Source organism: Camelina sativa, chromosome 16 (assembly GCF_030686135.1).
Source record: "Camelina sativa cultivar CO46 ecotype springtype chromosome 16, ASM3068613v1".
NCBI classification, from domain to species: domain Eukaryota; kingdom Viridiplantae; phylum Streptophyta; class Magnoliopsida; order Brassicales; family Brassicaceae; genus Camelina; species Camelina sativa.
Genome location: NC_141895.1, coordinates 2,450,241 through 2,476,532, shown reverse-complemented (window position 1 = coordinate 2,476,532; position 26,292 = coordinate 2,450,241). Strand labels below are relative to the sequence as shown.

The following is a 26,292-nucleotide window of genomic DNA, read 5'->3' as shown; positions in this document are numbered from 1 at the left end:
ATATATGCCAGTCTTATTTTTCAGTCTTATTAATTTAGTTTTATTTAAGCACTAGTTGATATTGATTCAGAAAATTTATAATAGATAGAGCGAACATCTTCTTCTTTTCTTTGTTTTTTTGTTGAAAATCGAAAATCGAACGATCATCTTGAATGCAAACATGCATCGATACAAACACTAAAATTTTGATAGTGAGTTCACTTCTGTTATCCTTACCAAATACAGGTATTATATACAACACATAAATTAAAACAATACAAAAACAATTTAATTAAGAGATGTTAATTAGTTAGATCAGAGCCTACGAGGTAATCACGGGACAACACCTAATATTTAAAATACTACTATTTACATATTTATGTTTTTTCCATCTCATTTAACAAATTACAGGATCGCATTCAGTGGAACACATTATCACGCGTTCAACTCAAAAGATATATCGAGAAGGTTATTTTCTTTTTGTCGGCAAAGATCTATAATGGTAAATATGCCATGATTGCTTCCACATTTTTGAGTGAATTACACAGAGAAAAAAAAAAAAAAAATCAACTTGTTTGTCACTTATAAGAGATTTGACTTAGGTTGTTTCTGTTGTGACTATGTAAACACTACAAAAAACTGTAAACTATTTATTAGTTTGTCCAGACTCACAGTATCTCACAACCCCACCATGCATGTCCTATCTCTTTTTTTATCCGCAATATTCTTTTTTCTCTTCCTCACATCAACCATTTCGATTGCCCCCACAACCTCTCAACCTCCGGCATTGCGGCAAATCCACCACAGAGACCTCTCCGTCGATTACTACTCCAAGAAATGTCCTCAGCTCGAAAATCTCGTCGGTTCCATCACTTCTCAGCGGTTCAAAGAAGTTCCCATATCAGCTCCGGCCACCATTCGCCTCTTCTTCCACGACTGCTTCGTTGAGGTCAATTTTTTTAACCAAAAATCTTGCATTCGTTTTCTTAGGCACGATAGCAGAACTTGCATTTTTAGCATTACTAAACTGGCACGTTCAAATTTCAATGCATCATCTCACTGTACCGCAGTAGTTAATTGGAAAGTCAAACCACTAATACGGAACATAATCCCGACAATATGTTTCACGGGTTCGGTATCAACCGTAGCGCAGATTAGCAAACAGCAGTCAGGATTCGGCGCATTGTAAGTAATAAACTCAACAGTTTTTTTTGGTCAACTAAAAAACTCAACAGTATTTTTTGGTTACACCATGTGCTATTAGGTTAACAAATAACAATACACATCTCTCATGCATGCAAATTAAACTAGTAACTGATTATGAACTACGACGACTGATGATCAAGAGATAAATTGAAATTGAATTTTTGAAGGGCTGTGATGGGTCAATATTGATAGAAACAAAGAAAGGAAGCAAGAAATTGGCAGAAAGAGACGCTTATGAGAATAAGGAATTGAGAGAAGAAGGATTTGAGAGTATCAACAAGGCAAAGGCATTAGTTGAGTATCATTGCCCTTCTCTCGTCTCTTGTTCTGATATCCTCGCCATCGCCGCTCGAGATTTCATCCACCTGGTATAAATCCCAACTTTAATCCTACTATAATAATATTATTTTGTGTTCATATACTTCGGTACTTAACAGATTTTTGTTGTCCTAGAATCGGTTCAAATGTATCTCAAATTTCAACCAAACCGGAAGGCTATAACAATGCTGTATTTGTCCACTGTTCAAATCGGTTTTGACAAAATTATCAAAAACCGAGTTTAAAAACATAATTAAGTGGAATAAACCAACTCGTATTGTGTCCACTCGGATGGTTAATGTATAGGAATCTCTAACGTATATCGACGTGTTATTTGACTAATGTTTTGTTTTGGTTCCAAATAGGCAGGTGGGCCTTACTATCAAGTGAAAAAAGGAAGATGGGACGGCAAAAGATCAACGGCCACGAACGTCCCTCCAAACATACCTCGATCAAACTCAACCGTTGATCAACTCATCAAGCTCTTCGCGTTCAAAGGACTAACTGTAGAGGAACTTGTTGTCCTTTCCGGGTCTCACACCATCGGCTTTGCCCATTGTAAAAATTTCGTTGGTCGTCTCTACAACTTCAAAGGCACAAAACGACCCGACCCCACTCTCGACCCGAGATTACTCAAGGAGCTCCGTATGTCGTGTCCTTTTTATGGCGGAAGCACCGGCGTCGTCCTCCCGCTCGACGCTACAACTCCGTTTGTGTTTGTCAATGGATATTTCACAGGACTAGGAAGTAAGATGGCCCTTCTCGAGTCCGATCAAGCCATTTTCCTTGACCCTAGGACGAAGCCCATTGCACTTGAGATGGCTAGAGATAAGCAGAGGTTTCTCAAGGCGTATGGAGAGGCTATGGATAAAATGGGTTCCATTGGTGTCAAGAGAGGGAAGAAACATGGGGAAATACGAACAGATTGTCGAGTCTTTTTATAGATTTTATAGTATTTAACTTTATTGTTTTGTGTGACAGTGTGAGGGTTTTTGTCTTGATCTTGATGTGTTTTGTCCTGTGTATTTTCTTGATTGTTTTGTTCATAGAATAAGGTTTTTTTTCTAGAAAGCATCACTGAACTCATTGAGGGTTGCCTTATTTTTATAAAATTTGATTTAGGCTCTTACTGCATATATACGTTACTGGTGGTTGATATTACATGAGAAGGGTCATAATCACTTACAAGATTTGCTTAGAAACCATTTATAAGCCAGAATTGTTGTTTATGAATCTGTCAAATGGTGCTACCTAGTTGATCCAATCATTTTCAGTATAATCAACAAATAAACAAGCAATGATATAAATGTGTTACTCTAATATCAAATTTTTGTTGCAAATTTGCAATCACAATAGAAGACGATTAGATTAAAATTTCAAAACCCCTCAAAAGAAAACAATATAAAACACTTTACAACTTTATCGTCATATATCCTGTTTGTAATTTTGACATCTCTCCAAGTGTCAGTCGTTTCTTTTTTATTTCTTCTGGACTTCCAAGAATGTAATATACATTGCAAGTGTGTATCAAGTCAAGTTCTTCACATCGAAAGAGCCGCATATAGAAGCTGGTTCCAAGTATCCGGTAAGCCAGGAAGGCACCAGTGACTGCAATCCGTTCCTCCATCACCTCCATATGTAGACGGATGAGCATCTTTTCTCAGTTGAGACAGAGTTGTAATGTCTAGTAAGTAAACGGGCGTTCTCATCGAGCTCAACACTCGAGACACAATGCTTGCGGCAGGAAGTGAACCACCTGGGTATGTTGATCCGGTCAGCGGTTGCATTTGCCCGTTGCAAGTCTTCCTTGGCTCGTTCCATTCCCTTCCCCTATTAATTACTCAAAGAAATATCTTACCTTCAAAAACCGCAGTTTAAAACCTCATATATATGTATACTCGTGTGATGAACTTACATGTAGTGAGTGGGAGAAATGCCTTGAAAGAAAACTCGGGTTTGCGAAATATCAACATTTTGATCAACCCATTGGCCCCAAGTTGTGAGTCCTTTGTTGAAAGCATCAAGACGGTCCATGTCTCTCGTCAATGAAGACCCATCTCTTATAAAATCCCACCTGTAAAAACAAAACCAATAGAAGAATAAAAAAATGAGTTTGGTTAACTAAGCCATGTCTTCATCACAAATTAGACTATACTGTATATAAAATGATTGATTTAAGTGTAAGAATATGGTACGGACCCTTGGGACTGTACTCCTTTATGAGTCCACCAGTGCCAAGAATTGAAGACGAGAAGGTCCATGTTTTTCCAAGCATCAGCCCCATCGTCGATGGTTCCAAGGTTTAACACACGCCCGACAGTTTCTTTGGAGATGTCCACTAGGTATGGTGTTCGGTATAGGTATAATGTGACGTCGTATTCCTGTTTTTAGTATCCAAATAAAAAGGATTGAGAAAATTCTTAGTCTTTAAATAAATAGTACAGTATTTTATTAGGGAAAAATGCTACAAAAATTTGAGCAACAGTTTGTTTCAAAATCTTATTTGATTATGAAGAAATTACTTGTTTAGACGATTATTATTTTCTCAGTAAAACCTGAATAACAGAGGTATCTTTTAAAAGAAAGTTACGAAATAATGGGTCTTTCAAGATAACATGTTCTGTAGACGAGACGACGACGCCAAAGAAAAAAAGAATACAGAAAACAAGTTGGAATGGTTTATTGGTTGTCATCAGCTGTCAGGTCTCCTACTTCCATTTCCTGCAATGTTCTCTTCTTTTTGTTTCTTCCCTATGTATTTTATTGTTATATTTCCATTGATTTTATGATAGTTAATTTATTTATTAAGTAAGAAATAAACAATGAGAAGAGAGAAATTGCCAAAAACCCAAGTCAAAGTCTGAAACAAAGGCAAAATGATGTACGGTGGAGAAAAAAAAATATTGGAGGTCACATCTTTTCCATATCGGCTGATATTGACACTTTGGTTTCATGGTTTGATATACCTGTTTTTCGTCCATGGTTATATTCTATTATATTGAAATTAAAGAGATTTTTCTTTCCTCAAAGAAACTTTTTCTAAAGATGATTGATAATTAGCACTTTAACAACAAGAAAAAATTTGGTGGATAATAAGTTTTAGTAGGAAAAAAAAGTTTTAGTAGAAAAAGAGAGTTGTGAAATTAACAATGTATATGAAAAATTTGCCAAAAAAGCAAAGTTTTATATTATATGTCGGCACCTATTTACCAATGGAAGTTAATCAGAACTGCTTGATACTATATAATATCATTGTCGTGCTTCTAAAGATATCTATATAGGTTGATAAAGAAAAGATAAATATATGAAGAACTCCAAAATATTTTTTTAGGAAATATTGAATATATAGAAATCTCTTAATATCTTTTTTGATAAATATTGTAAGAAAAAAAATCAAAAAACAAAAACTTTTTATATCTCTTTTTGTATAAGAAAAAAAATAAACAATTGTTTGTTTATGAAACTTTTACTTTTTGAAATCCATAATTTTGAGTGGCGTATCAATTCTTTTTCCACTTAAATAAGTAAAGAAAAAGAAAGGCTATGATCAGGCAGACAAAATCATAATACCTTGGATGTCAAGCATTTTCACAAAACGACTTTACATTGAAAATCAAAAGCAAAGTTCAACAAAGCTTCCTTTTAGAATAGCCCGTGACCAACTCGATTTCCACAAAATGACAAGTCTCCTCGTGATGGTGAATTATTAGATTTTGTTGTTATCTAAAGACGCATGTTAAATTATAATAAGGAAAAAAATGAAAGAGGAGGGAGAAGAGAGAGACACAGACCTGGAAAGTGAGAGACGAGAGTGGGGCACGCTTGAGAAATGTGGACTTCGTGTCTGGAACCGACGAATGTATCATACATGCCAACGATTCCCACATGTTTAGACTCAGTGAGTCACCCACGAACATCACTCGCTTCCCTCTCCATCTCCTTAGAAACGCTGTCCCATCAAACCTTCATTTTATACATTTTACATACATACATACATAACCATCATTAAAATCATCTTCATGTTAAAATGTACGTATGCTAGACGTTCATGTTACATACCTTGGGACGGTGCATGAATCAGGCTGCCAAGAGTACTTGAGGAACTGTTTGTCTGGTCGATCAAACTTGAGACAGTCGAACTCGCCGTCGATGAAAGGACACGTGGAAGAATTGTAGAAAGGGTAAGAAGGATCGAAAACCCATTTTCCTTGGAACAAGTTACAACCACTTGTCTGCTTCCTTCCTTTCATCACCTCTTTTCCTCCGCCTCCCACGGCAGCGGCGGCCAAGGCCGTTCTGCTGCGTTGGCTCACATTCGGTTTCTTGTTGGAAGCCATGGCCTGGTCGGCTTCCGAGAAGATTGTGAGTATGAGAAGTGGAAGAAGAAGGAAAAGAGAGATGAGTTTGAAACCCATCTTGCAAAGAGGAAAATGTGGGTTCTTTTTTTTTTTTTTTTTTTTTTTTTGAATAGGCTATGTGATGGATTCGAGTTTATATATACACACGTACATACGTATACGTGTATGTATTTGTAGTTTTGTACATTGATAAAGTAGTGTGAAGAGATTCTTGGGTGGAGATACTCTTGGCCTTATATGGATTTTTTTTTAAACTAATAATAACCAATCAATATTAATTAAGTAAGGAATTTTACGAATATTTAGGCTGTCCATCCGTTAATTTAGCTACTCATTGGTTCACTTATGTTACTGGTCGTTAAATGAGTTGTGTACTTGTGTCTGCTAGAATTTTTCCACAAATGATTTTCTTACCACATATCCATATATTCAGTCAATATTACGATTTATAGCCTATATATATAGTTGTTCTTTACATGGTTCTTGTAATACTGATTGGTTTGTGGCTTTTATGGTACTATTAGATCGGGCATTTTGTGCGTTGACAATGGGCAACAAGACGGTATTTTTTTGGTTTACGCACCCTTGCGATTGTTTTCCATTGTTTCCCCCAAAAAAAAAAAAAAATGTCGAAAATATTTGGGTCAAAGATTCATAAAAAATGTTTTATATCCTCAATCTTTATACGCTATATATATCATATATGTGTACATGCATGGCGTTTAAATTCCTAAACGGAATTGTGAGAGAAAACGCTCTGTTGAGAGGTGTTCCACTAAACTGGTTTTGGTCAAAATGGAGGGGTTTCTTATCACTAAAAGATAACAAAAATGCAGGACTGTTAGCAGTAAACAAACACATGTAATGATGAAACGTAGTGAGAAAAAACTCGTCGCTAAAACAGTTTGTGACATAATTATTCCATGTATGACTGGAGTTGATCATGAACCAAATGAGTGTCCAACGTATGAAAAGTCAAGAAGATGTAAACGTCAAGGTGTTATTTCAGCTTGAAGTGTTCGAATGGCGTAAGTAATCAAATTTCCCATACATAGCAATAGCATGCCTTGTGGTTGTGGATCTTTTCTGCTTGTGATGGTTTTGAACATGAACATTTTTAACTAGAAACAACAACTATATTTAATTCTATAACAAAAATAGTATTTCGAAAATACATTATTTCTTATATTTTAAAAAATGAAAATGCAAAGAAAATAAAATTGGAGTTTCTTGGGAATATGCAGCTTATGTGACCTGTAACGTGCGTTAAGAATCGAACCGCCAACCAAAGGATAAAGAATTGAAGGAAAATAAGAACTTTTTTTTTTTTTGAAACTAGAAAATAAGAACTTAATTAGTTGGGTATATATTAGTATTGATTATTGCCACACTTTAATTTGATGTCACACTAATTCTGGTAATGACTATATTGAAAGCAAAAAAAAGTATCCTTCAAGTCATCCACATTATCATTTTAGGTGTGTTTTCGTGGGGCTCCCGTGAATGAATCAATGGTGTTAGTGGGACATTCTGTTGCTATACTTGTCACAAGGGACATCTTAAATCATTTCCAATCAATTTTTCACATGCTTCTACGCCATTTGTTCATTTCGATTTTTTAAACCAAGTGTGTATATAATTTTCAAGAAAAAAAAAATTGTTTATAATATATGATCACAGACAGCACTATAGACAGGTAACCTTGGCTATATAAGCCAATTCATCTTGTTTTGTTGATTAGTGTTTTTAAAATAGTGAGGAATTTAGGAATATTTTTACAGGAGTATACTCACATGTAAGGATGGAGAAATATGTCACATGTAAGGATTGAGTATTATGTCACATTTCTTTTGATTTTTACATTAAAAATTATTCGTATGTATATCAGACGAAAATAAATATAATGATTTTCTTATTTTTTTGGACCAAAAATAAATATAATGATTAGATTATGAAACTTTAACGACTTAAAGCAATAAAACACACATGATCAAAAATGTAACTAAATGTTGATTTATAATAGTGAAAATATGACTCATATGGTATATATATGATTTTCCAGAAAAAGGTGTATATATATATATATTTAATTTAGACGAATTATAATATTTGGACTGGTTTTATACTAAATATGGTGGTTTGTAATTTTTTGTGTAACTTTTCTGCATGTGAAATCGATCAAAATTAATTTGTAGCTGATTTTAATCCAATTAAATTATGTTGGTCATTGTTATTGTTATATAGTATTACGAGATGAGGACCCGCCCGATGTGCGGGTTTAAAGTTTTATAAATTAAATTAAATTTAATAAAAATATATTAAAATTTGCTGTACGTTATTTCTAAATTTTATTTTTATTATAATACACTGATTTATATCCATTTACAAATCTTTTATTTGTGTTACTATTAAAAGTGTATTTTTTACACCTAAATATATTTTATATTACAAATATATTCTTTATCATCAGTTAGAAAATGTCTGTATGAACACATTAAGCCTACTATTTTACTTTCACTTTTGCGTAGTTTTTTAATTACTAAAATTGTTGGCTCAAAAAACATTTTGAATAAAAATATATTACATAATATACTAATCAATGATGTATCATCATAATAATGTATGACCACCGTGGAGAAAACCTCGGCTCCACCCTCATCTTTTATGGAGAGAACCTTGCGTCCAACCTCCTCTACCGTGGAGAGAACCTTGGCTCCGCCTTCCTCTCTTAGGGAGATAACATTGCGTCCAACCTCTTCCACCTTCCTCCTTTGGGGAGATAATCTTGCGTCCAACCTTCTCCACTATAGAGAGAACTTCGGCTCTACCCTTCTTATGTGTGGAGAGAACATGTTCACGTCTTTTTGCTATCTCAAAATGGCTTGCTCCGACAACCAATGAAAGTAAAAACATTTTTCTAACGTCACAAAATCTTTTGATAGTAACTAATGTTAAATTTCCCAATGTATTCTTAGAAGTATCTTTCACACACCATGATATAGGCTCTGTCTCTGTAACGCCTCAACCTCCACCTTGCTTAGTGAGCCCATGTCCACTCTCAGTCCATGGGCCCACCTTTCTAAGTGGGTCCTACATCTATTTCCGGTCCGTGGACCCATCCATATTCGATGGCCGGTTTGTTACGTCTGGGAGGCTTTAAAAACTTATTTACCGATCCTACAAATCAACAAATGATATTTTCCTGTGTTTTGTTCTCACTTGCACAATTTTGAAAATCACTTCCAGGAAGGTCACCATCATGAAGTTCTCTCAGGACCTTTGACCAGAAAAATAAGTGTATTTTGGTGACATATGTGGCCAAAATTAATTCTTTTAAACCTTTCCGCAAACCAAGGGGTCACAGTCTTTGAGCTCCTATGGATCTATCAACAACGATTTATGTTTTTCTAATCTATCGATCTATGTTTGTTGTAAGCTTATGTTTGATTAGCCTATTTTATCAATCCATTAGGTTGATGAGCTTCTAATTGTTATCTCCCTTTGAGACTGAATGAATAATGGTAACAATTATGTTTGCAAAAAAAAGAAGGGTTTATGACCAACCATTGAAAAATTAGAAGAAAATTAATTTGACGTACATAATTAAAGAAACAATAGAAAATTATAAGCACAGTAATATATGAATCGCAAATAATTCAAAGATAAAATATAAATTAAATAAAACAATCTAAAATATAGTATTAGGAAAAGAAGACGCATATATTTTTTTTTTTTGATCAACATATTAATCTTACCTGTTGTCTACTGAAAAAGTAAAAAGTTGGAGAAAAATTTTGGTTTAAAAAATAAGAAAAAATTATCTTCCCATTAAAAAAGATTTTCCAATTAAACAAAGTTGAAAGCAGTGTTTTTGAATAAATTATTTATGTATGAAACGATCTATGTTTATATATACAAAATTTAAAATTAATAATTAACTCTATATTTTCTTTAATCCATTTTTATATTTTTTGTAGAATTAATAACTTAAAATTAAAAATAAGTAAATTATATTATAATTTTGAATTTTATGATATATATATATATAATTTATTTATAATTATTTAAAAAAAATTGTATTTATAATAAATTCTGTATTTTTTGATAATTATCTTTTTACATTATTAATATTTTTTGAAACAAAATATTTTATTTTTGTTGTAATTAAATTTCTTCTTTAAAATATTAACTTTTACACTTGTCAAAATCTGAGATTGATAACTTCACAAATGTCAAAATCTTGTTAATGACTAACTTTCAAAACCCAACTTTATATAATAAGATATTGATAAAATTATTATTTCTTTTTTATTGATTATTAACATTCCCATCCAAGAATGATAGGAAGATAAAATTCTAATATATATATATATATATATATATATATATTGTCCTCTTTCCTTCAAATAAAATACATGTCTTACAAGTTACATTAACGCCATGCAAGAAGACGTAAGCAGAACAATACAAATTTTAACATTTAACAAACAATAGAAAAATACAAATATGTGGCACAAAAGATGCGATGTGGACTCAAACCGCACCTCAACCAAAATTTAATAATCAGGGAACTATATAATATACCCATTTCTTATACTTTCCATTTGAATTGTGCCAATGTATAAAATAAAATATGTAAAACAAAATTCACTTACGCAACCGGATAAAAAGCATACTGTGCTACACCACACATGCCTTGAGGCCAAGCAACGCCTCTTCGGATTCTTATGTAACCTTCTTCTCCCCAAGTTTCACCCCAAGAGTTCTTAGCCAGCCAGTACTTGGTTCCGTCCTCGCTTGTTCCATACCCAACAAATGTAACCGCGTGATTCGAGTTAGTTCCACAAGGCCCGTCGTATACTCCTCCGGAGTAATGCATGAACCCATCCCCATTAGCGTCCATCGACACAGAGACTGGTTGCCTCGATACGGCCTCGAGCAAGGCCTGCTCGTTGTTGCTAGGAACGGATTGGAATCCGCTGATGCTTGCAGCGGGTCTTGCATTGGACTGACAACTCCCATCTGATCCTTGATAAGAGTAGTCGTTCTCCGCCGCGATGCCTCGGTTTTGGATTATATAGTTGAAAGCGTCCGACATTATCCCACCGTCGCAGCCTCGGTCAAACTCTCTGTCGCAGTCTAGAAGCTGTTGTTCGGACAGAGATACAAGGTTTCCGCCGGCGATCTTAGTCACACCTTCCACTGCTGCTACAGCCGAAAACGCCCAGCAACATCCTGTACATATGTACAGTTGATAAGTTGGATGCTTTCATAATATTAATTATACAAGACAACATATAGTGAAAAATTCATCAATAAACCCTAGTTACTATAATCCTACAACTAACTTGGAAATCAAGTTTTCGTCTTTGGATTGCACTTGTTTCTAGATATTATACATGTTAAATTGTTATGCTTACTCAAAAGAAACAAAAACAAACATTTTAACCATATATATTTTGAAAATTCTTAAATTAAAAATGTAAATTAACTTGACAAGATGAAAAAATTTTACGTTTGCATTTTGCACTTTATGTTTAAAATTTCCAAATGATGTTTGATAAAGTATAAAGTTTTAAAAAACTCAACAGAAAATATCTGATTACTTAAATATGCAAATGCAAATATTTCGTTCGAAACATTCAGACGTAAGTAGAAACGTTAGTATAGTGTGATAGATAACCGTTGGTAGTGTATTATTCTGAAAAAATGCATTACCGCATTGGCCTTGGTATTTGACAGGAGTGACAGCTCCTTCAGCTCTCCAGTCCTTGCTCTCGACTACCATGTCACTGACGTTCCAAGACCTAGACGACATGGTTTTGTCGACCACCCTGGATGGGGACACTTCAGTTAGGTCATTTAGTCCGGTATGTATAGCTAGGAACTCTTCGTTGGTCCAATCCGCGAATTCATTGACACCAAGCTTGTAGCTTTTGTTCCCTTTTTTGTTGAAGTCCTCAATGAACTTCACGTTCTTCTTAAATACATCGCGTCTCATCTGTTTCTCGAGCTCATCACGGTATACACGAGCAAATCGAGCCATCCATCGCTCATGTTTATCAACCAACGACGTAGCTTGAAAGGTGACAGTACGAGACGTAGCTTGAGAGATTCTGAAACTCGTGATAAGAATGGTCAAAGCAGTGACCAAGAACATGATCATTGATGCCATTTTGGTTTTGGGGAATAGAGGAAAAGAATTGTTTTTTTTTTCGGGCTTATGATTATGGTGTTGTAGTGTAGTGATGAAGTGAGGATAGAAGGAAACGTATTTATAGAGTTAGGATTGAACAATGAGATCCAATCGCAGAAAAGCAAATGCAAGTTGACTTGAATCCATTTGGGGTGATGTTGATATTTTGCATTACTTGCGCCGTGATATTTGGAAGAAAAAGCTTCCCTATTTGTATGTAATATTTTAACTTCCGTATTTGTATTTTGGGTTCATTTAAGGTTTTGGTTTCTTTGGTTCTATATATGCGAAACGGAAACCTCTTGCTCAAGTGGTTAAACAAAGAACTTATAATGACGACGTAAACCTTTCCCTCCGCTCTTTTTAGTTTCTAAATGAAGACGGAATCTTCTTTCACCCACTTGGAGTCCTCCCTTTTGCTTGTGCTCTGAGCAAGTTCCACAATATAATGTATTTTGTTTTCCAATTTAAAATAGATAAGATACTTTCCATTATAGATATATAGTATTTCTTCTTTAATATATTACAAAACTATAGATTTCTTCCATGCATGGCTCTTCCGAACCAAAGCCAAAAGAGCTATATAAAGAACGATTTCGTTCTACTATCGGAACACGAATTAATGATCTTTTAAAAGAAATTTCAACAAATAAGCTATTTACCCCATGCATTTTATAGTATACTTCTGTTTTGTTATCATTCCATGCGATATTACGTACGTACACCTTATATGAATTCCCTTTTTGTTTTTTTAGGATCGTCGTAGTCTATAACTATAATTTCGTGTCTAAAAATAGAATCGTTTATGTTAAAGGATAAGAGTAGTACACTTTTTTTTTTCTTTTTTTTCTAGCGTGTACTTTACATATTTTTGTAATAAATTCTGTTAGGAAGTTGTTTTGTTTGTCATATCCGCAACGAAGGAGCAATGGAGCATGGGCTCAAATGGATGTCTCTCTACTTGACTTATACGAGTGACGTATGACCAAAAATATATATTACATAAATATTGAATACAAGAATAAAATAAGGCCACTTAAGAAGTTTTTAATAATCATAATATTGTAAGTAACTGCCATTATCTTTTTCAACTAGATTTTTTTTTATATTGAATTATAAAGAGTTCAATACATATACATTATCTAAGAGGATCAAAAGGCTTACAATTTTATCTAATACAATAGCCAACTTATAAACTCAAGGAATACCTTCTAAGTGAACATTACCATTGTGTCATTTTATCTAATAGAACAGCCAACTTACATTGGTGTTGAATTAAAATTATCACCAAGATCTAGACGAAATATTTGTGCAGGACTTTTCAATGGATCTATTTTTTTTGGGTGAAATACTATCTATATAGGTACGTCTAAAGGATCTTTTTTTCAATGGATTTCTCCTCTCTATTGCATTGTGTGTTTTAAGACCAACATTCCAATTATCGGATTCTATTCTAAGAAATCAGATCAGGGGAACATAACATCAATCCACATCAAAGAAAGGATCATAGTTTCACGAAGTAAAATGCAAACGTTACAAAATACATTAAAGAGTAAAGCCAAACCAAAACTATATCTCAAATTGTCAGCAACTCTGAGGATGCATTCTCTTTAAATCACATTAGCTACGTCGGCCACAAGTTCGATCCTTTGCAAACAAAGCTCCATTTCAATTGCCTTGATCTTCTTCCACTTTTCCTCGAGCCCTCTCTTCTTTGGTCCATCGTCAACTTTATCCCAAGCCGCAATCACAGTGGATTCATCTAACCCCAAAGATGCCTTGTAAAAAGATGCTATCTCTCTACCGGAGGATTCACATGTGCTTACAACATTTACGTCGCAATGCAAATTGATCTCCTTGAGCTTTCCTCCAAGCTTCTTCCTTGGTTTGCAAGCAAGAACACTTTTTCCCTCTCCAAGGCACTTTATCAGATTCTTTCTAGACGTTTTCTTCAATCTTCGTAGATGCAAATTCAAGAATGGCTTGAAGCAAATCTAGTTGATCCCTTTAGCTAAATAACCACGGAAACATTTTCTGCTTACGCTTTTCACATTCACATGATCAGTCATCATCTCTTCTGAAACATTGTACAAGTACTGTTAGTCTCGGCAACAGTATCAAACTCAACAATATGCAGTGTTAGTCTCATATAATTAAATTACACACACATAAACAAAGGATACACGGAAGAGCTCTACAAACCTGGTTTCTTATCTGAGGCTTAATACCAATACTCAGTTGTTGTGACTTGTGGAATGCTTTTTCTGTGGGTGGTTATGAGTTTAACTCCAGATGTATCAGATATATATATATGATGTAGTCGAAAGGTTATGTTAAAGACTTCTCCATCGATTCATATTCCTACTAGTGTAATTAATTTGAGGTAATTCAATGTACCAAGAGTCCAAGATGCTCTCGTAAATTACAAAAGAAGTTATTGCGATTAATACATTCGAACGTGAGCTGTTTTAATAATTAGTACAGTACTTATGTCAGTTATAAGTAAAACATGTTAAAAAACCATTCTTTAGGGAAGAAATCTTGTTCTTCTAACAACACTCTGTTTACGGTACTTGTTCCATCACACAACATATGATCCAACTCCGAGAGAACGAGAGGCCTTTGTCTTTACTAAGCTAAGAATATGATCATTGACCATTCATAACCTTTTATATCAAGTCATAAAAGGATCAAAAAAATAAACAATACCAACAACTTCTTAGTTTCAATTCCGTAGATGAAGAAACTAGCTCTGGCCTAAAGAATCACTATTTACACCACCAAACTGGCTAGTGTGTTTGTCAGAGTGCTCGGGCTAAACAAGATACCGTGCTTCGGGTCAACAACACTCTCCACAACTCTCTGCAACAGAGAAGAAGCAACACTGAGTGTTTGTTTGTTGTGCACATAAACTTGGAAAGAAGTTAAGGAGAGAGATACTAACAACATCGTTGATCCCTTGTTCAGACAATTGTTTGAGATCCACCACTATTTCTTTATCTTTCGGGACCAAGAGTGTGTTGATGTAATATGCAGGCTGCACAAACAAATAATGTTTTGGATCTCTGTGTACGTCTAATAAAGAAGAAATCAAGAATGTGTGAAATGAGAGAAAACACTCACGAGATTCTTGAGCCGGATCTTAGGATCTCCAGGAGTCCTATTGAGAGCGTCAGCAATAGCAGTCACAAAGCAGGAAGCAGTGAAGCCGCTTGTTTCTCGGTCTTGACTACCGTTCAACAGAAGTACCTGTGACCAAGAGAAAACATCAGATTGAAGTTTCCACCAGTAGTCTTCTTGATTAGCTTTGGCGTACCTTACGACATGACCTGGAAGAGATAATCTCTCCACACCAAGCAGAACCTGCAGAATAGAAGAAGACATGTCTATAACAGTAATCACTAATTTATAATTCCGCCATCTTTACAGGTTCTTACCAGTGATGGACAAATGGAAGTGAATAAGGATCCCATAGCGTAAACGATACAGTCCACGCTTCTCAACTGCTCCAAGAAAGTTGGGTTAACTGGTGGGAAGACCTATTTAATGGAAATAACACCATATATTTGCAATGTCAAATCTACCAGAGAAAACAATGAAATGAAATAGAGAACTTATAAGATAGAGCTTCTTTCAGGGAACCAGAATCAGTAGAGATAACATTTTTTTCTAGAGTAGTTAACCTCATGAAGCAGATTATTGCCTTCACTTGACATGTAAAACACTCTCTTTATCTTCGATGGAAGAGCTGAAGTAGAACAATGCCTCTACTAGAAATATAGAAAGACAATGTAAGAAACAAAATAACACCTTGTCAACAGTTTTAGTGATCATCATACAAGTTTAATGTAATATATAAAAAGAACACCTTGTCAACAGTCTGCGGAGTCCCATTGGTCGGGTGAGAGATTTCATTCTGTCCGCGTATAATAGTCCCATCCTACAATTAATGTCAAAACAGTAAGCTTGCAATCAAATTAGCCACCTGACTTTTGCAAAGTGATGCTTTAGTTGCGATACTGACACTCAATATACCATTATTTGTCATGTTTGGGATTCTAGAAACTAACTGCTGGAATTCAAACAGAGATCAAGCTTCATACCTGTAGTTCACATCCTAGTGTAAGCCTATCATTGGTTGATATCACTGGGAGGACCAAACTGTTACAAGGGATCTCTGAAACGCGTGAAAACAGAAAAATCGCAGCATCTAAAGACTGGAAAAATATCCTTGCTCCAGCAAAGAAGAAGTTCCCAATGCTATAACAAGGATACAATTGAAAGTAAGTTACTAAACAGGAGAACAAAATTATAAACATTTAAAGCTGAAGAAAAGATCTTCGATACCTTCCATTGCTGAAGCAAAATCTCTCATTAGGTCGTCTAAGTATCTGTGTCATAATCAACATGTCAAGTAAGAAAATGACCGAATATAAAGGTGAAGAAAGAATTAAGAAGTTGGAAATGATCAAACATGAAACCAAGAAAGTATCAGTTAACATTACCTCATTCTGAAAGTATATCAAGAAAGCGCGGATTGTTTCACTATAGGGTCTTGATACACCATCCCATAGTGGATGATCACCTTCCACAATATCGTACCTGTCAAGGTTCCAACTCAGCCAACTGTATATTACACAATACCCTCCACCATTGCATTGACTAAGAGCCTAGCCAATTAAATGAGAAAACAAGGAAGATGAAGACTAACTACAAAGGAAATAGGCCTGAACAATGAAAACATCATTCACAAGACACTTTTGGAGTCTGCAGGACTTCTCACTGTTTATCAATTCCCAAATTTATACGTTCTTTCTTAACTAACTTCTGTGTGTACTATTTTATAAAACGTAATGGAAAGAGATTCTCGATTGTAACACGAGCTTAGAGCCAAGACCTGAAAAGTGTAGTTGAAAGAGTAGGGCTACACCTATGTGGATAAAGAAAGCAGAGTGGTTGGCTAAATTACCAATCTTTCTTGGCCTTATGTGCATCAATAGGTAAACGATGGCCGAGCAACCGCCTAACAGCAAGTGCTTCTGAAGTACTTTCATCAGACAGCCTCAAACACCTCGAACGTATGTCACCAACCGCTGGTCCACCTATAACAATGCACATAATAACATCCTTAAACGATTGTAAATCTTAAGCTAAAACATATAATACCATAAAACTTACCGAGAACACAAACAATCTCAGCTGTACTTCCTCCATCATCAGAGACAGGAAGAACATGAGCGACTCGGGTTGTTATCTTCTTCAACTCTTCCACCACACCGTTAAATCCAGTTCCACCTTCATCCCAACAACACACAAAAAAAAGTAACTAAAACAATTTAAATGTATTGCCAAATGTAAGACAATGATAAAGCTTTGCACTTTACAGCAAACAGAATTAAAAACAAATGTCTCACCTCAAGAACGTTACTTGGCATCAGATAACCAAATTCACAGTAATTGGTCAAAATCTAAACCCATATTGACGATCTTTACACTAAAAAAATTCGCAACTTTAAGGAGACCCACAAAGCTAGGAAGGTAAAGAAAGTGGAACCTGAGAAGACGAGGAGAGAAGGCGACTCCACGGTGGAGGAGGAGCAGCATTCAGCCGGAACAGAGGCAGCCATGAGAGAAGTTGAATTGAAGTAATGGGGTTTGCTGCGGAAGAGAGAAAGAGATGGAACCTTGTAATGGACGAGACCCCCAAAATAGCAAATCTCCGCCATTACCGAACTACTGAAACAGAATCACACATCTCTCCACCTTTTTGTCGATTTTTCAAAGCGTATGATTTGTTGTTTCTCAATTTGGCAGTAACCCAAATCTTAAAGTACTACAAAACAAAATATTAATATTTACGGCAGTGGTTTTTTTTTTTTTTTTTCCTTTTTTTTAGTTTGGTTTTCTTCCTGGTTCGGTCCAATAAATCAAAACTAGTGTTAAATTTGTTATAACGAGAGGTTTAGGGATGAGATAAACCATTATAAAAATGTAATCCCAAATGCACATATGAGATGTTGTCTCGTTAAAACTCTTACGAGGAAAAATGTAGTTTCTCTACATCCATACAATAATATAATCATTTATAACACTCTCTCTTGGATGATCATTATAAAAATGTAGTCCCAAATGCGCATATGAGATGTTGCCTCGTTAAAAACTTTATCAGGAAAATCCAGTGGAAAAAACCATGGTTAACGGAAAAAGAGTGCAGTGCGCTTTTACTCCCCCTCTTGAACACATCACTTGAAATCTTCAAAATGTCGCAATCCAATATGAAGTAACTTCTTGAAGTAGTGGTTGAAAACGCCTTGGTAAATGATTCGCCAATTCTTCACTTGAAAAAATGTATAGGACATGTATATCACCGTACATCACTATTCTTCTGTAGGCTATTGGTCTCTGAAATGACTCATCTTGATCATTATCTTCGTCTCTCACGATCTAATCAATGTATGTCCGAGACTTTGAAGATGATAGTCTTTCACCATTGGAATCATAATATTCCTCTCAAGACGTTTCTCTTTTGTGTGTTCTTTGTTGTCTCGTTAAAAACCTTTCATTCAAAAACCCAATGGGATAAAAACCATGAGAAGGGAAAAAGAGTACAACTACGCACATAACCATATTGCTCCCCCTGAAAGCATCCTGAAATCTTCAAGTTATGCATTGTGATCATATATATAAGCTTTTCTAAACTGTAATAAACAAAGCTTTATTTTACAAACTCATATGATCATCATATATTCTCTCATGTCATTGAACTTCAAATCATTGCACCCATTTCAGATAGAAGATTCTTTTTCATTTATTTGAACTTCAAACTCAAATCTTCTTTTACATGCAATCTTCCAACAATCATCTTATACATAAGAGTTATTCATACTTCCTCTGTAAAGTTGTCTCTTTCAACTCTTCTTCTTAGTATGGTACTACAAGAACCACTTGTTAGTGCAGAAGAGACAAGAGACATATAATTTTTCTTTTAATGAGGTTCAGCAAAAGGCTTACTTCCTCAAACTTTGTTGAAAATACTTCTTGAACACAATTACAATTAGTGTTCAATCTCGGATTTACACAACCCTAAGATATTCACTTAGCTTGTTCCCGATTTATTTTCAACCCACTATGAGATCCCTAAGATCAACAACAATGATCTACAAACAGGATTCTCTCATAGAGATAAACTCTCACCCTTTTCTCTCCAAAGGTGTCAAAAGGCATCAAGACTTTTTCTTGCTTTTACAATATTCTTGAGAACTACAAAGTATTGCTTCTAGCAATATATTTATTTTAAGAGATATCTCTTATAGTTTGAAAACCATCTAAATAGACTAAACCAAGTCTTGCCTTATTTTCAAACTCATAAGAGATCTACATAGTTGCTTCCACCATATGAAAGTACATTTCTCATAATAAATATCAAGTATTTATGAGAATCATTGTACTACTTCATGTACTTTATTTCTCATAAAGATCCCCTTATGTCCCACTCATTTTACACTTTCAAGTGTAAAGACTACAAATCCAAATATTACTCTTTAAGAGACTTCAACTATTTCATAGTTACTTCTTCAATGATTAACCAATCATTCTTTGTGTACACTTTTCAATAAAACTTTCTATTAGCCGCGGTTTATGATCCTCGATTTTCATCCATAACATAATCAACTGCAACACTGCATGCAAACATATTTACGACGTTGATTTGCCTTTTGGTTCCTTTTCATTCAAGATATGACTCAACTTGTTGAGATTTCCATTCATTATGATTCTCAGGTACCTGAATCTCTCTCTTACTCATGTCTACATCTCTTCTAGAGATTTTTCATAACTCGTTGCTTCCTCGGTGCCATATTAAATTATGCTCCTTTTCTTTTCCGAGGATGCTTATATTTGGAACCATAAGTCTATCACACTTCATGAGATCTTTAGACTTACTAGCAGTTGATCTTATCCTTCTAAGACATTAATTGGAGCACAGCTGGTATATGAGAATTTTCACTGAAGGTCAGAAAATGGCTCTTGCATGCCTTTAGCATATTTGCAAACTTTGCCAATAAATGATCTTTTCAATTTCTAGCGCACATTTCTTAGTACGAGGATCAAGATAATTTCTTCCAATATATTTCTTTACCAGCTGTTTATTCTCTCCCCCTCATGTTGGAAAGACTGACTCACTGAAACAACAGTCTCTGCATCTCAAGATATTCAACATATTTCCAACATCTTTCAAATCTCATTTTAGTCACTGTGGTGGAGCAACTCAATATGTATAACAAATTTAGATGGGATATATATGGTTTCTGACCTAAACCAATTGTAATGGGGAGTACTCATGATAATTAATTGGCCCGATGCAAATTTATTGACATATAGAGTCATTTTTGTCAATCACATAGTCTGGTTTCACCATCATTGTCAATTAACCAAATACTTTTGCAAACTCAAATATATGGTGGATGATCAGTTCACAATATCTCTTTGTATACGTACCAGAAAATTGACATATAATCGGCTTGCTTTGTAAAGCAGCACACATTAACACTAGGAAAACTCTTAGGTTCTCTAATGAATCTTTTCAGAAATTTCTGATTATTCTTTCGCATCACTACTGAACCGGAATGGCTTAACTGGTCATGCCAAACAATGAGAATTTCATAAAGCATTTTATCTCTAGATAATGCATGTAATCTCAAAAAGACTTATGTTGTCTTGGGTAATAATACTTATGATTTCAAAGTATTTTTCCTTCCTTATTGTCTCAACATGATTATTTTTCAAATCCTCAAGATTTGCTTTTCCATATGAGTGATTAAACTCATTTTGGGTGTGAACATAATCTTATATATGTTTCATCACCTCTGTATGTGGGATTCATTAATTCTTCCCCTCGAGATGATGACACTTCATGTCTATCAATCTCGATTTGAATCCCACTCTGTAATCAATAATATTCTCAATTTGGGTCATGTATTATATCTTACACCCTTTTGACTTGGAGACTAATTGGGAGACTATAACACATTAATAATAAATTGTGTTCCCATAGACAATATTATATATACTCTTCAAGAGTTTTCAATACATTTTCTACTACTTTTTATAATATTGTAGTAGAATAGTGGAAATTATCTCACAATAGCTTATTGCATCTTCATATATAAATATTTATGAGATAAGTACCTTATGTACTTATTATTCACTTCTAGTGGAGAAACTAGTTGACCACGACTTTCTATATCATTTCCACATCATGACTACTTTGATAGCAAATTTCTTATCATTAGTGTGATCTTTTTCCTTTTTACTTTATAGTATAAAAAAAAATATTCACTTCAAAGAATAAACCAAGTCAATAGGATGTGATTCATGATTATTCATCAACCTTTCATAATTTTACTCAGTCACAAATAACAAAATTTTATATTTAAAAAAATATAATTTCACTATATTGTGTCTACATGACAACAATATTTTGTGACAAGTAATTTATGTATTTTCTAATACCTTCCCCTCAAAAATATTGTTTTCAATTATATGAATTTAATAATAATTGAAATCAAGGTAGTTTGTATATATTATCTTATAGATTTTTAGTCATTTACTTTCATAGATTATTCTAAAGAACTAGTGAATTTTTATGGTCATATAGCATGGCTTGCTGTCTCTTTTTGTTTCGTTACTGGAGGGTTCGTTTGTGGACTTAAACCTCTCCATATAAATGATGCCAAAAAAACATGATCAATAATCATTATTTAGTAATTTGTTACTAAATTTTCAATGTATTCACCAAAGAAGATTGGACTAATTGTAGTTAGATTTAAATTTGTGATTAAACAAATAGAGTAAATCACAAACATTATAAACAACAACATAAATGAATGCTAAATCAATATTAAGCATCATATTCTTTATATATATATATATATATCTATTTGCTTTAAAAAAATAATAATATTTTTTTTTCTTTTTTTCTTTTTACTAAAGATTTTATAAAATCTAAAGAGTTTTATCAAAGAATATAATTAAATTATTATAATTATTTAATAATAATAAATTATATTTTTATAAATTATTGTCATAAATAAATACTTATCTCGATGGAAAAATTGAAACCATATGCTCCAGTGGTTTCAAAGGCGGAGACTAAGGCATCGAAGATGACATCGTCAAGGGATCTAAAACGGAGATCATGCCTCCAAGCAACAAACCAGCGCTTCATAAAATCAAACATTAAAGCATTAAGCAATATAATTATATTGGGCATCAATCGGTAATCAAACATGACTATATCAAAAATTCGATCAGTGAAGATATACAAGTCAACACTGAAACTATACACAGTATTATATGAGGTGGCCGTGATTGAACAATAATCAATAAACATGTTTGAGACTCAATAAATATGAGATGGGTTTCTATGACTATCACCAAAACAATTCACGATCATTATAACACTCAGAAATCAACCAATGATTCTCCCATCAATCTCTAACTAATAAATAAATCAATATTCTATACAAGAAATATGTGTTGATCTATTATATAACGAGACAAAAGATAATTAAGCATGTTCGAAATTTTGAAACACGAGTATATCTATTGGTGTATATATCGATTGACTACTAGATATAACCCAAGGCAATGACTTAAAACCAATGATGGACAAAAACGTATTACCAAGCTAAATAATAGAATAATCATGCGTTTAGTTTGAGAATTAAACTCATGAAACCAAACGATAAAGCAACAAGTGATAATAATCAACAATAATATACCCTAACAAACAGATCCCTCTTCACAATAACGACTAATTAAAGCATGATCCACATAACAGTATTAGAGCATGAATCGATCACACGTTTAAGTAAATATAATAAAATTATTAATATGTGATAGAATCTATGAATCAACCGATAGTGGGTATATCAAAAGTATAAGGTTGAATTCTATATACATAAATTATTCATCCCACTTTATAACGAAACATGCAGTCATAAGTGTAAATAATCCATATGTACTTATCTTGTTAGGGGTGGAGGATCGTAGACGTTGTTGGTTAAGGTTTCGACACAAATTTTAAAACTCAGACGGCTAGGGTGACGACGGCTTCTAGGTTCTTTGTTTTAGGTAGCGAGGGTGAGAGCGTGCTGATAATGTGTTATAACAAGAGGTTTAAGGAACTGTTCTCTTGTATTATTACTTTATTACATAGAATATAACATATAGGGATACAATATTAGGTGTAGGGTATACACTAATGAGCCGATAATAGTCCATACAATAATATAATCATTTTTAACAAAATTAGATTTTAGTTGGATTGTGTGGTTTACATGTTTGTTAACTGTATGAACTATATTGAACTTTTGACATTGTTTCAACTTTAAGAGCTAATGAAGTGACATAGTCCATCTGAAAAACGAATGAATACTCCAAAAACTTTATAGAAATATAGTTTTCTACATACACAAAGAGAGATATCATTGAAGCATATAAAATAGAAAACTCAAAATTAAATCACACAAAAATTGCCAAAAAAAAAGAAGAAGATCAGAGCCCTAGTAGTCCCTCGTCACGTAAACCCAATCACTTTCTGCCAAAAGGGTCTCGACCTCACTAAATTCCGTATTATTCCCAATCTCCTCTTCTTGCCTAACATCCACGAATCCTTGTAGTAGTAAAACGTCTGATACGTCATCTTCATAGTCCTGAACCCCTAATGATTCGTTACTTGAATTGCTCATCATTATATGCTTCCACGATATCTCCATCACTTCTTCGACGTCTTCAGAGTGACACTCCCCAACCTCATCATCATCGGATGATTCATCTTCTTCTTCTTCGGAAGACGTGTCAACATTCTTTAAGAGCTGATAATCACCTTTCCACTTCAAACTCGAATCCTAATCACAAAGACAATAACCAAATCAGCTATATATTGGTGAAAATAACTAGATTCCATAATACGAGTATGATAATGTGAAAAAACTGTAGCACAATTAAAATACTTACATTATCTTCTTCATTATGATGATGGTAGCAATCAGGGATATAGTTCGTCGCGGAGGCCCCCAAATTAAGCTCCGACATGTTTTCGGAAGATTTAGAAGTTGTAGTATCATCTTCATCATCCCATAATTCACCATCTTCTTCGGAAAACGTGTCAAAATCTTCTTTATCTCCATCATCATTATCTGCTTCTGCTGAGGAGTACATGTGACGAATCATCTTTAACATCTTATCGTAGTCATGGTTCCTCGTCAAACTCGATTCCTTATCATAAAGATTCAGTCAGATAGAGACAATAAACACACTAGCAAATGATTAAAAAATACTAAATTCCGTTCTGCAAAACGGTGATTTACTATTTTAATGAGCGTGGATATGAATATGTGAAAAAACTGCTTTAAACTTACATTATCTTCTTCTGAAATCTGCTTTAAACCGTAGACTCATCTTCTTCTTCTTCTTCTTCTTTTTCACCATCACCATCACCGTTTTGTACTTGAATGAAGCTCTCTGAAATTTTCAAAGCTGCCAATGAAATCAATATGATACTTGTCAGTCAAGAAACCATAAAAGTACTCATGTTGTAGCTCTACTTTAATTGGAACGTCCAATAAAAGTATGTAATATTTATACAATATAATACATACCACGCATAGCCCAATGTTGGCTTGGCTTCTCTTCGACCTCAGCAAAGCACATAGACCAGCAGTCTTGAACCGGTACACTTTCTTTGACCTCAGCGACAGGATCTTGAGAGGAGTTTTCTACACCAGATTCACCACTTTTTGGCTGTCCGGTCAAGTCTTGGATAGGCTGGTCGTCAACTCTGGTCAACTCTGTCCAGAGTTCAATACCCTGCAAATATATAGAAAGCAAAACCGAATCGAATTAAAGTTTTGACAATCTCTCAAACTATTTTTGGAGAGATCTAAGTATCCAACCATCATCAATTATGAATAGTACTTCTGGTTTCTTTAATGGATTAGACCGTGCTTATGTTTCATACAATATACGATGGGACTAATAAGCTAGATAACTCGGACTATGTTGATTCCATGTAAACGAATATGAAAAGGCAAGAAAAAACTATAAATAACTCTTCTCTTGACTATTTAGGTTTAGCTAATGTATAGCTCACAATGTGTAGACAGAACCATATATAAACTCATTAATGTTTAGGGCATTAATTAAACATCGTATAAAGACCAAATTAACTAGGAGAAGAACAATACTGACCTTCTGTATCGTTTCGTCAATCTTGGTAAACGCCAATCCGATTCCATCCATAAACTTATCAACCCATTGGCTATCTTCAACGCCTCCCATCTTCTTCCGTCTAAACTGATTGGGTACCGAATGAACCCTGTGTGAGAGAGAGTTTCAAAAATTCAGTCCCCTATAATTCTTAAATATTAGTTAGCAAAAACAAAGTTTCTCCTTGATTTTATATTGTAAGCGACGAAAAAAGAGGAGTGGATCGTGGAAACCCTAATAAGAACGAGAACTACGATCGAATGTGTCTGAATTTTTTTTGTAAGATCACTAAGAGAAAACTTACGATTGAAAAACGAAACCACAAACGCGAGGAAGTTCTTCTAATTAAGGAAGATTTGATTTGGAGAAACTGGAGTCGGGAGAGACAGGCCCGGCTCATACCTAGGGCGAGAGGGGCGGTGGCCAGGGGACCAATTTGTTTTAAAAAAAAAAACTTGCAATGGGGTCCAAAAAAAAAAAGGGAAAAACAAAATTTATGTTGAAAAGGGTCCGAAAAAAACTATAAGCGTAGAGACAAAAAAAAATTACTGAGACGGGATGGGGAGAGATAGAGAAGAGGTTAAACAAGAGTTGGGTTTATTATAACTTGTTTTCTTTTCCTTTTTTTTTTAGAGATCACGATTTCTATAACACATAGGATTTGGACGTTTTTTTTTTCTTTTTTTTTTTTCCTTTTTTCGGTTGCACACATTGGAATAGGATTTGTCAATATAACATTAAGTATATTTTAATAACAATGAAAAAATAATAAATTTGTATGATAAAATTAAACAAAGAATAAATAAATTTAACCCAAAAAAATTAAGCGAATAGTAAAATTGGTTATTTCTCTTACACTGAGTAATTTGTGACAAAATATAATATATATATATATATATATATGTATGATGTATATAGAGAGAATAATACAAATCAGAAGCGCAAAGATTCTCCAAAGTCCAAACC

At 34.1% G+C, this 26,292-nt stretch overlaps 4 protein-coding genes and 1 pseudogene across 6 annotated transcripts; 1 reads left to right on the top strand and 4 right to left on the bottom strand.

Annotated features, from left to right (window-relative positions):
- The first annotated feature begins 548 nt into the window (after window positions 1-548).
- LOC104749455 (peroxidase 19-like) lies at window positions 549-2,630 on the top strand. The gene is made up of 3 exons (XM_010471098.3): window positions 549-928; window positions 1,353-1,553; window positions 1,869-2,630. Exons 1-3 carry the CDS (start codon window positions 671-673, stop codon window positions 2,445-2,447), a joined length of 1,038 nt encoding a protein of 345 aa, XP_010469400.1. The 5' UTR covers window positions 549-670; the 3' UTR covers window positions 2,448-2,630.
- Window positions 2,631-2,801: 171 nt separating this feature from the next.
- LOC104749454 (protein trichome birefringence-like 37) lies at window positions 2,802-6,190 on the bottom strand. Its single transcript, XM_010471097.3, has 5 exons — window positions 5,563-6,190; window positions 5,295-5,466; window positions 3,703-3,884; window positions 3,419-3,577; window positions 2,802-3,333 (listed from the first exon to the last, which is right to left on the bottom strand). The coding sequence occupies exons 1-5, from the start codon at window positions 5,916-5,918 to the stop codon at window positions 3,045-3,047; spliced, it is 1,158 nt and encodes a 385-aa protein (XP_010469399.1). The 5' UTR covers window positions 5,919-6,190; the 3' UTR covers window positions 2,802-3,044.
- A 3,956-nt stretch (window positions 6,191-10,146) lies between these two features.
- Window positions 10,147-12,130, bottom strand: LOC104749453 (senescence-specific cysteine protease SAG39-like). 2 transcript variants are annotated; one of them, XM_087490487.1, is made up of 2 exons: window positions 11,580-12,130; window positions 10,147-11,066 (listed from the first exon to the last, which is right to left on the bottom strand). In XM_087490487.1, the coding sequence occupies exons 1-2, from the start codon at window positions 12,034-12,036 to the stop codon at window positions 10,513-10,515; spliced, it is 1,011 nt and encodes a 336-aa protein (XP_087346613.1). In that variant the 5' UTR covers window positions 12,037-12,130; the 3' UTR covers window positions 10,147-10,512. The 2 variants fall into 2 exon arrangements, with proteins under 2 accessions (XP_087346613.1, XP_010469398.1); XM_010471096.3 differs by having other exon boundaries at window positions 10,147-11,096; window positions 11,580-12,109.
- Window positions 12,131-14,569: 2,439 nt separating this feature from the next.
- Window positions 14,570-17,877, bottom strand: LOC104753272 (uncharacterized protein YNL011C-like; annotated as a pseudogene). Its single transcript, XR_015583651.1, has 13 exons — window positions 17,612-17,877; window positions 17,236-17,352; window positions 17,027-17,159; window positions 16,563-16,659; window positions 16,405-16,448; window positions 16,161-16,317; window positions 15,926-15,997; window positions 15,741-15,824; window positions 15,495-15,596; window positions 15,374-15,420; window positions 15,181-15,306; window positions 15,002-15,094; window positions 14,570-14,919 (listed from the first exon to the last, which is right to left on the bottom strand). The product of XR_015583651.1 is annotated as an uncharacterized protein YNL011C-like (transcript).
- A 5,718-nt stretch (window positions 17,878-23,595) lies between these two features.
- Window positions 23,596-25,429, bottom strand: LOC104753270 (uncharacterized). Its single transcript, XM_087490786.1, has 5 exons — window positions 25,309-25,429; window positions 24,720-24,927; window positions 24,506-24,597; window positions 24,076-24,336; window positions 23,596-23,966 (listed from the first exon to the last, which is right to left on the bottom strand). The coding sequence occupies exons 1-5, from the start codon at window positions 25,396-25,398 to the stop codon at window positions 23,622-23,624; spliced, it is 996 nt and encodes a 331-aa protein (XP_087346912.1). The 5' UTR covers window positions 25,399-25,429; the 3' UTR covers window positions 23,596-23,621.
- Window positions 25,430-26,292: the final 863 nt, after the last annotated feature.